Source organism: Blennius ocellaris (genome assembly GCF_963422515.1).
Source record: "Blennius ocellaris genome assembly, chromosome: 5".
In the NCBI taxonomy this organism is placed as follows: domain Eukaryota; kingdom Metazoa; phylum Chordata; class Actinopteri; order Blenniiformes; family Blenniidae; genus Blennius; species Blennius ocellaris.
In genome coordinates, this window is record NC_137654.1 from 19,170,591 (window position 1) to 19,187,685 (window position 17,095).

At 41.6% G+C, this 17,095-nt stretch overlaps 1 protein-coding gene across 1 annotated transcript in view; it reads left to right on the forward strand.

Annotated features, from left to right (window-relative positions):
• Window positions 1-1,513: 1,513 nt before the first annotated feature.
• cacna2d3a (calcium channel, voltage-dependent, alpha 2/delta subunit 3a) overlaps window positions 1,514-17,095 on the forward strand; it is a gene marked incomplete at its 3' end in the record, with an annotated part of 114,011 nt that continues 98,429 nt past the window's right edge. Inside the window, exons 1-2 of the mRNA XM_080496749.1 lie at window positions 1,514-1,644; window positions 1,950-2,031. Coding sequence (XP_080352875.1) covers window positions 1,520-1,644; window positions 1,950-2,031 — 207 coding nt within the window. The 5' untranslated portion in view covers window positions 1,514-1,519. The remainder of the gene's footprint in view (window positions 1,645-1,949; window positions 2,032-17,095) is intronic.

A 17,095-nucleotide genomic window follows, 5' to 3' on the forward strand; every position in this document is an offset into this window, starting at 1 on the left:
TAGCCTGGAATCCAAAGCAGGAATCTTTTTGGCCTTGAGGTGAGAGAGCGCAAACCACTGGAGCTCTTGTGTAGCCCTCAGTCTCATCACACTTTGGAAACCTTGGACCTGCTCCATCTGCATAAAAGCGCTGACCACGGTCATTAAAAGCGATAAACAGCAGAGCAATAACTATTACTTTAAAATCAAATAACTTCCCTATGAACATGACCACATTTTAAATGACCATCAGTCAGACTGGCTGCTGAAGTGTTGAATGCCATATTGAATAGTTTCCTTCATGAGGATTTGCTCATTTTTGGACGTCTTGATAAGTGTAAATGTGTGATGAATTAGGGGGGGGGGGGGGGGGGGGGATTTCTGTATAGGGGTTTGACTCAGATCTGCTGCTTCACACTGATGTTTGACCAACACCCTCTGCAGGGGTAGAGCCTGGATGTTCAGTGCTGATCTCCTTCCACAGCTTTGCCAGAATCCCTCCTTCTGTGTGAAATGCGATCCATCACATCGGTCCGTCGCGGGGGTGGGGGGGGGGCTCACATCCTCTTTCACCTCCCATCCTCTTTCACCTCCCATACATATGCCCACACATTCACAGTGCCACATCACAGCTACAAAGTGCATTTAATTGGTGTGCTTTTACGCGGAATAGCAGACGCTTCCTGTTGTCTGTCTCTCCCTCCACCACAAGGCTGGACGTCTCCTCGTTACCTCTGTCCAGATGAACACACTTTCTTTTCTCTCCACTGTCTTTCATCGCCACTTTAGAGGTAATTCCTGCTTCAGTGAACTGGGCATACAGTGCATGACTTGATCTGACATGAAAGCTGAAGACTGGCTATTATTGCCTTGTATTAGAGCGCCTGTGACTGGGAGAGAGAGAGAGAGAGAGAAAGAGAGAGGAGAGGGGCAAGTCCGAAGAATGGCGTGATTCAGCGACAACAATAACAGTACGCAGCTTCTCCTCAGATCCTGAGAGCAGCGAGGAGAGAAAGAGGGGAGGGTGAGGAGAGGTAAAGTGAGAGAGGAGGACAGTCGCATCACTCTGGACGAGTAGACGTGGTCTGTTGCGCTGCATCGTTTGATGATCTCTCCGGTTCCCCACATCCCTACACCCCACCAAAAAACCTCGATCCACTCTGTGGTCTCTCTCGCTGGGTGAGGTCGGCCAATCAACACGACATAGTGGACTTTTCCCCCAGCCGGAGGAGTCGAACTGGAGTTTAGGTCGGGCAGCGCAGCGGTCAGCGGCGCCGCAGCGCAGCGCAGCACTTTGGAGAAGTCCGAGCGGAGGAACCGGCCAAGACGCGTCGCTCCGTCGCGTCCCGCACCAGCTGAGCGGCTCCCCGCTTTACCATGAGCCAGTCAGTCACTCAGCGTTGGTGACTTTAAAAAAAAAATCAAATTCCACCATATTTTTTTTTTCTTCCATCACTTGGAATCTCCGGAGGGAAAAACTCCAACGGTGGCAACATAAGCTCGAAACTGTGCGCGCAGGGGCGGTTATTTTTTGCCCAAGATGCAGGTGGATCGGGGCTGTGTGGTTTCCAGTGCTTGGTGTACTTGCCTGCTCTTACTTTATTCAACTCTGAGCACCAGGGGAACTGGTGTAGGGGGCTCCCATCAGAGCATCCCTCCGTCCGTGTAAGTAGATGGTCTTTTACGCACATGGTTTCAGAGCAGGACTTATTTAAAAAAAAAGGGGGAAAAATGCCTGGAAGGACTCCCATCTTAATTGAATTGCGAACCTTCATTTATGATACATTTAATATAGATATATATTTTTTAATATTCTCTGCCATTATTTAATTTAATAGGATAAATGACACAATCACCCAAATGCGCATCGTCTGGAGTTTTGAAGTGAGCCTGAGAGTTAAAGTATTTTTATTCTATTCACAATATTGATCATCTGACTTTTCATTTCTTTTAATGTGTGCTGTTTGCAGGGTGAAGCTGTGGGCTTCAGCATTTGGTGGGGAGATGAAGTCCATCTCAGCAAAGTACTCTGGCTCTCAGCTGCTGCAAAAGGTGAGACGCTTGACAGAAACTGATAGGATATCCATTGGGAATACTTCCATCACCGTTGAGTTACACAATATTATACTTCCTGTTTTCTTTTCTCCTTCTTGACAAAATACAGTTTCAGTTAAATACTGAGATTTTTTTTTTTTTTTTTTTTTCATGTACCTCAAAATTGGATTTAGTTTTATAATGTTGACTCAGTTGTGTAAGTAGAGTTGTGTGAGTACACATTAGAAGCTTAGTGGATTTTTCCCTCCAAACACTGAAATTATGAGATAACCACTGCTGGCAAAGGGACTGTTTATTTAAAAGATTGATACTCTTGAGAGACTTTTGAAATTGCTTTGGTGATACGAAAGACTAGCTTATAGAAGGAAGTGACTGGTGTTTGGTAATTTTTCAGCTGAGAGAAATGTCACTTTTCGTCAGTTTAACTGCAGGACCGGTGCTTTTTAGCCACTTGAAAATCAGTAATGCTTGTCGATTATGGAGGCACAGATTTAAAAGCTTATCCGCACCATGTGCCATTTAAATAGGTGTCAACTCTCGAGCACTCTGGCAGATGCGTTCACACCGCAATGTTAGTCTCAAAAGAGCAATGTTTTTTATTTTGCTAAGCAACTGAATGTTTCTCACATTTTGAACACCCCCTTACCTGTTTTTATGCCTCCGTGCTGTCTGTTCTCATCCTTTGCGTACTTTGCACCATTTATGCAAGACTTGAGCATGATGGAATGCAAATTTTTCTAATGGAGGGTCAACTGATGAAGCTGGAGTTAAAAGTAGCTAATGGAAAATTAGTGGAGGAAAGGCCAAAGCGAAAAGTAAGCCATTAGTGGGCACTTCATGCTGTTCAGGGGCTTGTTGGATCAAGAGACCCCCTCTGCTGCCTGATGCCAAGAAGAGCGAGGCAGAATTTTGATGTGACACATATGTGGTGGCTATGGTTGTCATTTACATACACGCTGTAGATGAGTGCATACCGAATCCACCATGACCACTCACACATTGAATGCACACAACCAGGCGCTGCACATTTAAATGCACAATCACATAGACAACCATGGGCCTACAGCGTGGATTTCATCAGCCACCGATAAGGAAAGATGAGTGGAGTTATCTTTTTGACAGGATAAAAACTGTTCCCCCCTTCTCATCTTTTTCTGCCTCGAAAAAGAAGATAACCCTCCCACAGAGTGACGACCTCTTTATGAAATGCAAATTAAGGCCGCAGGGTTAATTGAGCAAAGAAAAAAAAGAAACCGGGGACCTTTTTGTCAGAAAAGTGCATCTTTCACACCAAACTGTTATGATGCAAGTGCACTTACTCTCTGCGTGCACACATGCAGTTTGCTTAAAAGCGTAGCCAACATGTCACGGTTTCTTGTATGCCATGCTTTATTGTGTTCTGGTGCAGTCCAGTAGCTCTTGTCCAGGAACGCTGAGGAGGGACCGCAAATGCCTCGAGGGCACATATGCTTTTAAATAGGCAGAAAGAATGAGGGATATACGCTGTTGTACATAGAGAGGACGGCACTCAAATGAAAAAAAAAAAAGAAAGAAAGAAAAAGGCGTGTGTGTGTGTGTGTGTGTGTGTATGTGTGTGTTTGATCCCTCCAGGCAGAGGACAGATGGGCTGGCTCTCTCTTCAGTTATCTTCCTGACCCTACTGTAACTAAATTCTCTTTTAACAATACCTCAGCACGTCTCACACATACACACTCTTTTTTTTTTTTTTCGCTACTGATTTAATGAATATGCAGAACGTCTCTCAAACAATTAGGGGAAACAGATTTACCATTTAGTGGGAAGTTATACTTTAGTTTCCTAATGGCTCTATAAAAGGCTGCATACTATGCGCATCTTAAATAAGCTTGCACAAAAGTACCACAAAATGTAATCCATGCTCAACAAGTATTATATTTTTTTAATATATAGTTTATTTTTGCCATTTTAAGAGTGAAGTACCTAGTGAGATACCTGCTGTCTTTCTGAGTTAAAATTCCACAAACTTGATTACATTCTCTCTACAATAATTTGAGTTCCAGTTTAAAATGCATCCTAATTATCTTTAATCGGAGACACGTTTTTGAAGTGGAAACATGTTGAAAGTCATGTTATACAACACAGAAACATGGAAAAATACATTCACTTTTCTCAAAAACAATATTTTCATTGAATGCTTCAGGTAATTTAATGAAATGAATTCAGATGGGGTTTTTTTTAGAGGCTGTCCCATGGTTAGGACTCATGCATGGGTTTTCTCCAGGTAATCTAGTTTTCTCCCGCAGTCCAAAAACATGCACTTGGCGTTAATTGGTCACTCTCAATTGATTGTAGGTGGGATTATGAGTGTGTTAGTGTTGCAATGTGATGGATGGTTCAGACCCACATCCCCGAAGTGGATCAATCATATCAAAGAAGGCTCGGCTATTGGTTAGCATGTGAGACGAGCTAAAAGTGGAAAAACAAGCAAACAAGTAAACAAACAAACAAACAAACATGCAAACATTTGTTAGTCATGGCTTTTCTCATCATGCTCTTATTTTTTTTTTTTACCAGATTTATTGTCCTAAGTTTTGTTTGAAAGCAAGTTAAACCAGATTAAAGCTTTCATCCAAACCTCACTCTCCACTTTCCCCTCCTATCTTGATCTATCATCCCTTCCCACGCCACCGCCCACTTTTTATACCCATCGGAAATAGCTCTTGTTTCAAGGTTATACCAGTCAGGGTGTGTGTGTGTGTGTGCGTGCATGTGTGAGAGCGCAATAGAGAGAGAATGGTGAAAAGAGAGTGTGTGTATGTGCTTGCCTGTATGTGCTACTGAAGAAGAACAAAAACATGATCAATAACAGCTTCAATTTTTTACCCAGATCCAGTGTCCAGCAGCACACCTATGAATATATGCACAGATGCATTATATATGGTCAGTACAGTACAGACACACAAGTACATGCTTGTGTACAAGTACAAAAAAAAGAGCAGGGACTTTTATTTGAGGCACATTAAGCGTCTCCCACTGATAGTGAGAATTAGCTGTGTGTGTTTTACCCTCTTCACTGCTATTCTGTTGAAATCTTTAATTTCATGTATCATTGAGCAACCTGTCTATACGAGCCAGCCCGGCTGTGATGGCTGTGTCTGTGTGTACGTTGTTGGCTGGACTCAGTTTTCACCTCACTGATGTTATGGTTTTCTGGAATCAAAGTAGTGGGACATTATGCCACGCTACAATAACTTCAAGCATCTTGGTAATGGGAGACACAAGACAAATGATCAGTCTGAGAGATTGCCACAGTGGCTGTCTCAAAGTTATCCGAGCACGTCTGTTTTCCTCTTTCTAAGGGCAGACGCTGCATCTGAGGGCGAGGAATAGGCATTGTGCGCACACGCGCGTGTGTTAACAGTGCATACCTACTTAAAGCATGCTCAATCACACACGCACACACCTTCTCCCTCACACAGGGGCACATATACAGAGCAAAAAAAGCAGAGGATGATAGGAAGGTGTAATGATGTGTGACAAGACTACGCTGGAATCGATTTGCCTGGGCAGCGGTGTGTGTGTGTGTGTGTGTGTGCGTGTGCGTGTGCGTGTGTGTGTGTGTGTGTGTGTGTGTGTGTGTGTGTGTGTGTGTGTATGCGCGTGCGCGTGTGTGTGCATGTGTTTTCTCGACAGAATGATGCCACACTATTTTTTTTTAGTACCCGAGAGCTTAGTGCCACAAGCCAGTAACAAGTCTGCCGACAATATTCCTGAAGAATGACTTAAATGAGACTGAAGTGGAGTGGTTGCTTCTCTTTTCTTCAGAAAAAAGGAACGGAATGAAAAAATATATACCCATGTTGAAGTGGTTCAGTGAAGTCGAGTGGCAAAAGGCTCATGGAGAAACGTGACTTGTGCTTGCTGGAATTAAAGCTTAAAGCAAATAAGGAAGGAGAGAAACATTTCGCAAAAATACAAGTGAACCCTCTATAAATAATATTAAAGAAAAAGTATTCATAAATCTGCTTCCAATCAGAGTTTCTGTTGTACTTAATACCAGTTTACTTGGCGTCAGCTTTCAAAAATTTGTTAAACCCAAGAGATCAATTAATTCAGTCAAACAGGGCGAGTTAAGTGATTCACACTGAGTAGTGATATGTTTTGATCTATTGGATGCCCTGTTACAAGGCTTGTTTCACACAAGCCTAATTTAATATTGCCACAGAAGGCAGTTTCATGTCTGTCTGTTTTTTGGATTAAGGAAAAAAAAAAATCTATTTTTATTTTGAGTCTGTATTTTAGTCACACTAACCAGATTTAAGAGCATGACTAATTGCCTAATTTGGAAATGGAAATGACTGTGCATTTCAGTTTTTCACGTTCATTTAAAATTAATTACGTATTCGCAAGGCAACAGTGGAAGAATGGCTGCTGCTGTGTGTGGAAGTATAACATGAAGTGCATGAAATGTTTTATCATTTCTGCTCGGTGGTCTTATTGACCAGCATTGAGCTGTTTTATATTTGCAGAGGTTATGAAGTTTCCATATATTGATATCTATAGTGGTGTTTAGGTGCTAGAAAATTTAGTATTTTTGAGAAGAAAGCTTTTTTTTTCTTACTTTATGTTTTAAAGTTATAATCACGTGTGCAATACTACAATGAGTGATACAAGCCTATGGGTGTATTATTGTGCACATTGGAATCACAATGGACAAAAAGCAGGGTGAGTTAGGCCACGTTTACACAACGTTTGAATTGAAAACTAATTGTTTTTTGCATTTTTTTGTGTCGCAAACATTTTGTGTTTACGTGGTAACACTTGCCACAATGGCAAAACGATGTCTCTTTACGCCGCAACTGCAGACATGTTCCAAACAATGCGGTTAGCCTGTTGTGCCACTCGTGGCTGCTGTTGTTTGCTTTTATAATTAAAAAAAAACACACACACATATGCTTGCATCGAACAATATAGTAAACCAGTGTCTTCTATCTGTGAAGTCCAAACCCCTTCTACTGCATCCCCATTCTTTCCCGGGATATGTTGAATGATAATAACATGTTTGCAAGGATTTACTTATTGACGCTCAGGCCTCTTGTTTTGTGTGCGCGATGATGCCAGCCTGCTGCAGATGCCGGCTGGTGGCTGAGGCGTTCCACTGTCGGTGAGCGGAAGACGGCTCCAGATTAGATTCAGCACTGGGAAAATTGAATAGCTGTCAGGTTTGGTTCAGCATGGCTGGCGATGAGGTGAGAGAAGAGGGTGTGTACTCATGATCGCCCCTCTTTCCCTAATCCCCCCACCCTCTCCTCCCTCTCTTGCACTTATTGACCAACAAATGATCTCTGATTCCCTCGCTGCTTGTAGACGTTTGACAGACTGGTGGGCGATTTTTAAGAGTATAAGAAAGAAAGAGAAGGAGGCCTGTCATGTCTCAGAGTTAATTACAGCGCTGGCAGACAGGAGTGCAGCTTTTGCTGCTATCCTTTAATGTCCTTGCTGGTCAGCTTTAGCCAACGCAGCCACTCACTCATACTGTAATTATTGCTTTGTTGGTGAGAAAAGCACGAGAAGATCCAGTGTGAATCAAACACCCTGCCTTTTACCATAGAGTGCTCAGGAGCAGGGAGGGAGGCCCTTTGCCACCGGATTAAACAACTTAAATTCCTAAAGAGCTCAACTGCTGACGCTGTATTTGTGGGCTTAGAAAATCAAGTGCCTTTTGATGGCTTGTTGTGTGGTTTACATCTTTGATTTATCCCCAGCCTCACTGACTAAGTTCATTTGCGAGCGTGAAAAGTGTTTGATTTCAGAGTTAATTTGTGTTTGTGAGGCAGTTGATTTTCTTCTTCCAGTTTTCTGCAGAAGGTGCGAGTGTGTTTGCAGACAGTGTAACACCTTGTGCTCTGTGCTGGTGGGATGATGAATGCGAACACTGGAAATAAATATCCACCATCATCTGTCATCGGGTGCTTAGCTCCGGTTTTGCCTCTCTCTGCCTCCGCTTGGCCAGCAGATAAAGAGCCGTGGCTGCATTGGACATTAATGAGCACGCACACACATACACACACGCACACACACACACACGCACACACACTTCTGTAATTATGACAGATTCTTCACCTGGTGCGCTCCTGACTTGACTGCTTATGGCACATAAACACTGGCCAGCTTCAGAAAGGGGCGGGGCCAGCACTATTAAACACATTAGCGTGTGCAGCATGGTGTGAAGGACTGTCTGTGACTCGCTGCTGTCCACATCAATCATCCAGCCGGTTGTTTGGGTCCACCCTGAGCGCTGTAGGTACAGAATGGCCTTATGAAGAAATCCAGAGAATAGAAGAATGGCCCACTGATTTCTTCCCATGTGGTTTGAAAGCGCTACATTTTCAGATGACTACAATTTTGTTGCATCATTGTGTAGGCAATGGTCTGTCTGTCTATCGTTCTGTCTTTCTCTCTTTTGTCTGTTTATCTGTTTGTCATACTGTATAACTTTGTCTTTCCATCCGTTTGTCCGTGTTTCTCCTTTGTGTGAAGTTGTCTCTCAGTCCAAGTTTTTGTGTCTCCTCCAATTGTTCCTCCATCCTTCTCCATTTCCCTCTTGGTCTCTCTCTCTCTTTCTCTCTCTCTCTCTTTTTATGTGTCTCCTCCCCCTCCATCCCTCTGCTTTAATAATGGATAGTATGCAGCTACGGCACTAAAGAATACATGGAAGGGGATCTTGGGACACGTTACCATTTGGAGCAAGTGTTGGTGCCCACACCCCTATCAGAGCCTTTCCGCTGGCCCAGCATAACGTCCTGCACTTTCTGCACCCGCTGATGACCTCCCAATATGTCTCCAATATCCCTGCTTGACTTGACACCAACGTAAACACACACACACACGCACGCACGCACGCACGCACGCACAAATTCAGTTTGACAGTACTTTATGGAGCCCTTCACGATGCCCCCAACACTTTTTGTAGACTGTGAGAGTGCTGCCAAATTTCTCTCAGTAGGGCAGCGGGGCCCCCGCCTCCTGATGACCTTCACCCACACACACACATGCACGCACGTGCGCACTCACGCACGCACGCACGCACTCACACACACACGGTTTTTGCCTGAACAGCAGTGTGAAGAACACTTCAGAAAAAATAAAACTTTTTCGACACAGATTTCAAAACTCTCTTTAATCCATCTTTGTTTATTCATTTTCCTTTTGCTTAGTGTCACTCTTCTGAGACCCTCTGCTTGCTGAAGTGCTGATGATGCTTTGGTAATGCTGAGTTGTGAGTAAGTGATAAGTGATTGCTTGCATAGGACACAGAAGATCATTGCAGATCAATACTGAGCCCTATTGATTACAGGTTATTGTTTGGCATGTGCAAAGACTCTGGGCTCCAGAATAGTGTTTCACACTGCTGGCACGACTGCCAATATGTCTCTGAAGGCAGCCACAGTGCCAGATTTGGATTCCCGCATCCAAGAAGGAAAGAGTCCCATCTTAGAAATGTCTCAGGATGATTTTCTGCCAGATATTAGCATAGTTAGGATAAACCTTATGAGATGATGCACAACACTATCAATGACAGATGGTCAATAACAGGCAAGAACAAATATTCCATTCTAACAATAATAATGACCATCAGTATTTCCTATTTGATTTTAAGGCCTTGTTAATGTTTGGCACATAGATTGTGTTTCTAACTCGCTCTTGGCTCTGCAGTTCGGTTGAAGCACTCTTCTATGTGCTTGAAGTAAAACGACACTCAGTAATACCTTTCAGCAGTGACCGCGTTATCAAATTCTGTCAGCAGAATAGCAGAGACCAGTCTGGATAGCAGACTGGTCTCTGCTGTTCATGCACTGGTGCAAACATTTCTTTGATTCTATTGCAGAGATTACAGTTATGCCTTTTCCATTCCACTATAACAGTTTTTCTTGCAGAAAATTGTGCTACAAGATCTAACTGAGCCATTTTAGTGTACAAATCTCAGAATTCTCAGAGTAAATATGAGGAGGAGGAGGTTTTATCATCATGTGACATTCATGAAAAGTCAATAAATCTGTTTTCAATGCAACAACTCTAATAAAGTGGAGCAGTATTGCATATATACTACAAAAGCTGTACTGCATACTGTATTGTGATGTGTCAAGTACTATTTGTAGTAATTTATGAATGCAGCTACAGGATAGTAAGTTTGTTAAGTAGGTTTGATAATGTCTACATGTTCTTCCTGATCTTGCATGAGCTTTTTTGGGATACCAAAAGTCAAATATGCATGCTTTTTAGATTAATTAATGACACTATATGTACCTAATGAGCTCTAACTTGGACTATTGATGGAAGCAGTTCAGGACTTTTTAAACAATCTATAGTTGGCTTCACATTAGAGTTTTGTATTGGCTTTTCTATTGGTTAGTTTTCCATCTACTTTGTGTTTGTATTCATGTAACACCCCTGAAAAATAGAATACTTAAGTACTTTCTCTAATCAGAACAGGTTGTATGTGCACCAAGCATGTGTATATTATTGAGAAAAATGTAACTTCTTTATGTTTTACAGTTATTTTAAAAGGTTCATTACATGAATATGCTCTTTCCATTTCACGCTGTCTCGTGATAAGGTTTTGCGTGTGTCAGAAAGCATTATTCTCCACTGCAGGTGGTATGTTCACTTCGCCCTTTTACCTGCAAGGGCTTCAAACCAAACTCAAATGAAACTGCAGTCCCCCCCCCAAAAAAAGTGTAACATCCCATAATAAATCTCCACTTGCAAGGTTGAATATTGCCTTTATATATCCAACACAATGTTTTGCTCTCTCATTCCACTTTCACACTGGATGCCACGAGAATCAATCTGCGGCTCTGTGAACGCACGGAGCGGAATTGGGAAGCAGCGGGCCACATTGTACATGCTGCTGAGCATGAAAAATGTTTCCCAGGACTTTACCGAAACCGAGTAAATGCAGGCAACTTCAGATAGATGCTGAACTATTAATCAGTTCTGTGTGATCAGATTAGCCCCGCTCCTTTTCCTACGAGGGTTTTGGAGCTATGAATGGTGGCTTATGGAAGAAAATTGGAGTTGGCATGATACATTTTGTACTCCCGAGGCTTGTAAAGGAAGAGTGTGTACTCTTGATAAAAGTAGTATTTTAGAGTACATACGTTTTCATGCTGGTTTAGATGTCATCTTTCAGCTACTTTAAGAGTTTATGACTACACATGGGGGGGGGGGGGTACACCACCATGGCATGGCATGTAAGGACATTGAAAAATGGCAGTCGTTAGAGAGTTCGGATTTGGCACCACTTTGAGGGGCAATGGCGCATATCGAACAGACGCAGTGCACTCTGAGACACCCTCCCAAGCATCGCTACTAGCTACGCCATAAGGCTGTGTGTGTGTGTGTGTGTGTGTGTGTGTGTGTGTGTGTGTGTGCGTGTGTGTGTGCGTGTGTGTGTGCGTGTGTTTGTGCGTGTGTGTGTGTGTGTGTGTGTGTGTGTGTGTGTGTGTGTGTGTGTGTGTGTGTGTGTGTGTCTTGTGGTGAGGAGTATGAATGAATGAAATCTGTAATCAGTTTCTGTGCTGGACTATGAGAGAAATGGCTCTTTTTCACATATTAATTGGCTATTTAGTGTCAGGAATGTAAATTATAACATGTTTGTTGTCCTAAATTTTGTTGCAAACTTTCATTGTAAGCAATCCAGTCTTTGCCTCCATGCTAAAGCTCTGTAAATGGATTAAAGTTTCTCTTCTTAGCCTTCATCTGAAGTTTAGTGATTTACTTTTTATTCCTCTGGGTATGATTTCATGACAGCTGAAATTTATGGCTGCTAACATTTAGATTCTGAATGGGGGAAAAAAAGAAGATAAAAATCAGATTTTTCAAACTTAGCTTCTCAATATAATTATTTTAAATTTAATTAAGGATTTCAGATTTTATTTATTTTGTTGCCATTTATTTGTATGTACTTCCTGCAGTGCACCAACATCCACCTAATGTTTGTAATGTTTCCTTCAAATTACTTAAACGTACCAAGTCTTGAATTATGGAGGGGGGCTTTGGGATGTGATAATAACCAGTCTACAAGCTTTTTGTGGATTTTTAGAAGGCTTGTCGCCTCAGATGTGTGAAGCGGTTTTTGATGTAGATCAACACCTCCAGGGTTTGGTCCAGGGCTTTCCTGGAGGGATTCGATCTCTCAATTTTTTTTTCTTTCTATCATTGAAAAATGTGAAATGCAGTAAAGCAGTAATTGTTATCATGAAAATGTTATACAACTTAAGTTACTATCCAGATTAAAATACACACACATTTCAGCTGCCAGTACACTTCTACAAGTATCCTCAGCCACTTGGTTTCTTGTTGACGGAGCCCCTTTAGGTTCATTTGAGAAAAGTCTGTTTAAAGCTCACTAACTACTAATGCACATTTTGATGAGTGAATTAAATGAAAAACACCTTTTTATGGATTATCAGAAAATGTCAAATACAAGATATTTTGAGTTTCCCTTTCATGAGGAAAAAACTCCCCTTAAAACTGTATCTCTCACGACAAGTAATTTTGTTATACAATTAGTACTCAGTTTATTTAAGTACCGATACTAGAGGTTATTCTGTCTTGATAGTGAACATATTTTACTCCAATTAATGACTCTCTGCATCCATATTTTAGCTCTAACTGAAAGGATTTACTGTCTCCATCAGCCACTTCTGATTTTAGTTTTAGTCATGACAGTCCATTAACAGCTGCTGTCGAAATACTTAAGCAACACTGATTATAAAGAGTGACTCATGAATAACTATTTAGTTGCTGTAATTTGTCTCAACCTCACAAAGCAATAATCAGTCAGAAGCAAATAGATATGATTTGGAGCGTCATTATGACACAAAGCAGAATTCGGTTATCATAACAGTGTGGAGTTTTTTTTTGTTTTTTTTTGTTCAATGGATGCCTCATAATGTCCTTAGATTTGACTCACCTAAAACAAAAATAAAGACCACAGCTATTTGTTCTTCCAGCTTTTAGTCATACCACTATCGGGTTTCCTGTTCAAGCTTTTCCAGCCTCTGTCTGGGATGACGAGGGTCCGGAGACTGACCACGATGAAACTGTTCCCAGCTCGATTTCCTTTAAGAATCTGCTCTTTTCTCACCACATGATTGAGTGGTCTAGCAAAGACACGTGTTCTCACAGCCCTCCCAAGTCATTCACAGGGCATCGACCACATTTTGTCTGTGTAATGATTAATTCTATATTCCTCTCCTCTGAGAGACAGGATAACAGTGACAAAGGTGTGGTCAGCCAGGTGAGAAGAATGTGTGACTTTTTAAGAGATGGTCAAAGGTGTCTTGTTTAGTGTCTGATTAGTATTTACAGTACTGTTTAATTTGCATTTTGTCTGTGAGTGTTTTACAACCCGTGGAGAGTGACTCTGCGCCACCAGATACGGGACTTAGACCAACCTGCTTTTGAGGCGGGGAGGACAAGCGTGAAATTAATTGTTCCACTTCATCTCCGGCCAGCGCTCTTCTTTTGAGGGAACAATTTGTCGGCTGGCACGCAACGGACGGTCTGAAAGGAGGAGGGCATGGCAACGACTCGGCGTTCCTGGGAGACTCTGTGATCCAGCAGCGATTTCCTGCCGTGGATTTGGGCTGACACTCTTGTCGTCTGTTCAGACTCACAGAAAGAAGAATGCAACATCAGTTTGAGCACAATTGTTTCAGACAGTCTCTCACCCCCCCACCCCCCCACCCCATCCCTTATTTTCCCTCGTTTCTGGACACATATGGATGTACGCAGTGGTGGCCCAGTGACACTGTGGCTGAGCAGAATTAACTTCATCCACGTGACACCCTGGGGTCCCACCTCCTTCCTTTTTCTTCACTTGTCTTTCCAACCCCTGTCTCCTCCGCCTCTCGGAGTCATGCTCGCTGTAATTACAAACATGGCTGCGGGGAATCGGCGGCCCTTTATATTAAGTGATGATGCTGCAAGACATTTGTTCTCCTGAACATATTTTTAAAAGACTGTGTGCTCATTCTCCAGGGAAGCAGTTTGCATCAAAGAACACATATTGACACCTGGAAACCGAAATGAACAAAAAGTGCTCTTCATCCACGGGGAGAATTACATCCCGGTTGTCCCTTCTGGAAGTTAAGTTATCCAAGCCTTTTCTAAGGCTTGTGCTCAAAATAAAAACCTTTGTCGCACGGGCATTGTAAATGTAGCGGGAGGGTTGATGGATTTGGTAAATCATTTGTTTGAAGATGGATTTGTGTTTCTAGTATGTAGAAATTGGTTATATCTTCTTGTAGTTCTTCAATTTGATGTGTAACAAAACTTTTGTCTTGGGGAGGGGGGGGGGGGGGGGGGGGGGGCTTTGCTTGGAGTAAATAATTCAGCAAGATCTATCTATATGGTGTTTTTTCATCCATGTGTTTCATACACATAAAATATTTTCATACTTATTGGAATATCGTATGAGAATGACACAGATTTGAACGACAATATTGAGTCTATTTCTTATTGGGTGACAGTGGTGGATAATTCAGCCATACTTCACAGAAACTAAAGTATAAGTATTACTTTCAGTTTTTATTATGAATAGACTGTGACACCCAATGTTGGGTGCAGCTTGGACCGGTATACAAGTCTCTCACAAGGAAAACTCAGATTCACGTATTCACACTAAACATGCGTGTCTTTGGTCCATAGGAGGAAACGGGAGAAAGTGCATGGTGTGTATACGGAGGACACGCAGTGTGAGATTCTGTTCTAGGGTCATGTTTTTGAACGTTGCATCGACGTCCCAACAGAGGTTTAAAGTGCTGAGAATGTGAGTCGGTAAACAAGAATGTAAGAAGCACATGTTTTAGAATGCCAAAGAAAATGGCTTTGCACATGTTTTATGAGGAAGGGGACACATTTGTCAGCACTGTTTTTGTGAGTAACATTAAATTGAAACACTATCTATGATGGCGAGAAAGCTTGAGAGGCCACAGGAAATGTGTTGCATATTAGAGACTGATCAAGGTGCCACCGCTTTTAAAGAGAAATAGCGTCGCAAAGACAATCCATTCACACATTTTCAATACATGCTCCCTTTAACTTAGATTCTCAGGGATACATACACAGAAATAAAGGGTATGTGCCAACAGCAATTTATTTCTGAACCCACTCAAAACATTGCTTAGGAAAATGGTTCTGTTTATTTCCCCACTGCCGAACACAGATAAATATGTCTTTGCCCCCATAAGGCTATGTAGCATGCCGAAGTAAATTATGATTTAAATTTAAATTTAAATTTAACACAATAATTCTGGATATTGTGGTTATTTTTGTCTTTCCTTTTTCAACCTTTTTGAGCATCTCTGCATACAAATAACATTGTATTTCTATCTAAATCTCACAGGTGTAATTCTAGCTTATTCCAGCCCATCAGACAGAGTTTGCTGAGTGAGAGACCTCCTGGTCTCTGTCTCCATGTGCTGCCTCTCTTTTTCCTCCAACGTCACATACAAATCCAGACTCTTCCCTCTAGTCTCTGTTCTTTGTTCCTCAAACCGGACTCATCCACTTGTAGTCAGACCGGCATGCAGAGGCAAACAAAGCCAACAGGGTGGCTTTTTTATGAATGAAACCCAAACAACACAGCCTGAATTAAAGAGACCTGTGATTCAGTATAGTGTGCTCGGCTGTCAAAGTCTGTCTCCCTTTCTCTGTGAATGTTATTGTCATGAGCCTAAGAGACAAAACAATTATCTTAAAAATGCACAATAATAATAATAATAATACCAATAATAATGATAATAATAACAATGTGTGTGTGTGTGTGTGTGTGTGTGTGTGTGTGTGTGTGTGTGTGTGTGTGTGTGTGTGTGTGTGTGTGTGTGTGTGTGTGTGTGTGTGTGTGTGTTCGAGAGAGCAAGAGAATGGAAGAGAGCAAGCGATTCAGACAGCTGTGAGATTGTGTGAGAGGTGGCCAAGTTAAAGTGGAGCTCTGGTGACGCGTAAAATGAGCTGGGATTTGGGGGATTGGGGTTCAGTCTTAGTGTGAAATGGAGTTTTACCCTTCATTAATCACTTTATTATCAAACCTCAAGGAAATGGCATGCATCGACGCAAACAGAGTGTTATGTCATGCAGAATAATGACCTCACAATGAAGAATGACCAATAAATAGCCACGAAGAAAACCAAATCTACTTTTACTGTATAAGTTTTGGCAAATTAGGTAAAAAATCTTAGATTTAGGTGGGCTGTATAATAAGTGCTCATTTGAAATGAGAACTTTAAATTTGAATCATATGCATTAGGTCACATAATGTGACTGAACAGTAGTTTAAATTTGTTCTACATGTGTCTGAGCAGATTTTCTGCATATCTGCTTGAGTGTTTAATGAGTTTGGTATAAAGGCTTGTGAGTGTCTACATGAAGCTTACATGTCTGTGTGTTGATGTGCAGGCGTGAAATAGAAACTCTGCCACTGTCGTCCCACCATCGGAACAGGCTGTGGAGGAGAGATTAACAGCCTCAGCTCATGCATCTGCTGTCGAGCAGTAAGGTGGCAAAAGGGAGAAGAAAAAAGGGTTTAAAGTCAATATTTAATGTGCTACAAAAAATAAAATAAAATAAAATATATATATATTTTATTTTATTTTATTTTATTTTTTTTATTTTTTATTTAATTTAATTTAATAAAAAATTTTTTTTTATTTAATTTAATTTGAAATGTAAGTTATGAGGAGAGATTTATGACCAATGTGTTCCTGGGGCTTAAATGATTTTGTCTTATATGGTGGCTTCACCTAAATACCTGCTGATGTATTTGAGAGGCTCTGTACCGAAAAGACAGAGTTGCACAGGTATGTGCTATGTGCAGTCATGCACGTTTGTGACATGACGACTTGAATGTAGAAGATTTTTCCCAACAAAAGTAAATTGTGAGTTTAATGCTGTGGGCAAAAGTTTTTCACTTTAGGTTCAAAACCACTTGCACAGGGTTCATGAAGTCGCATAAAATGATTATGGTTAATGTCTTTATGAAGCAACATTCAATCAGGTTTTTTTTGTTTTTTTT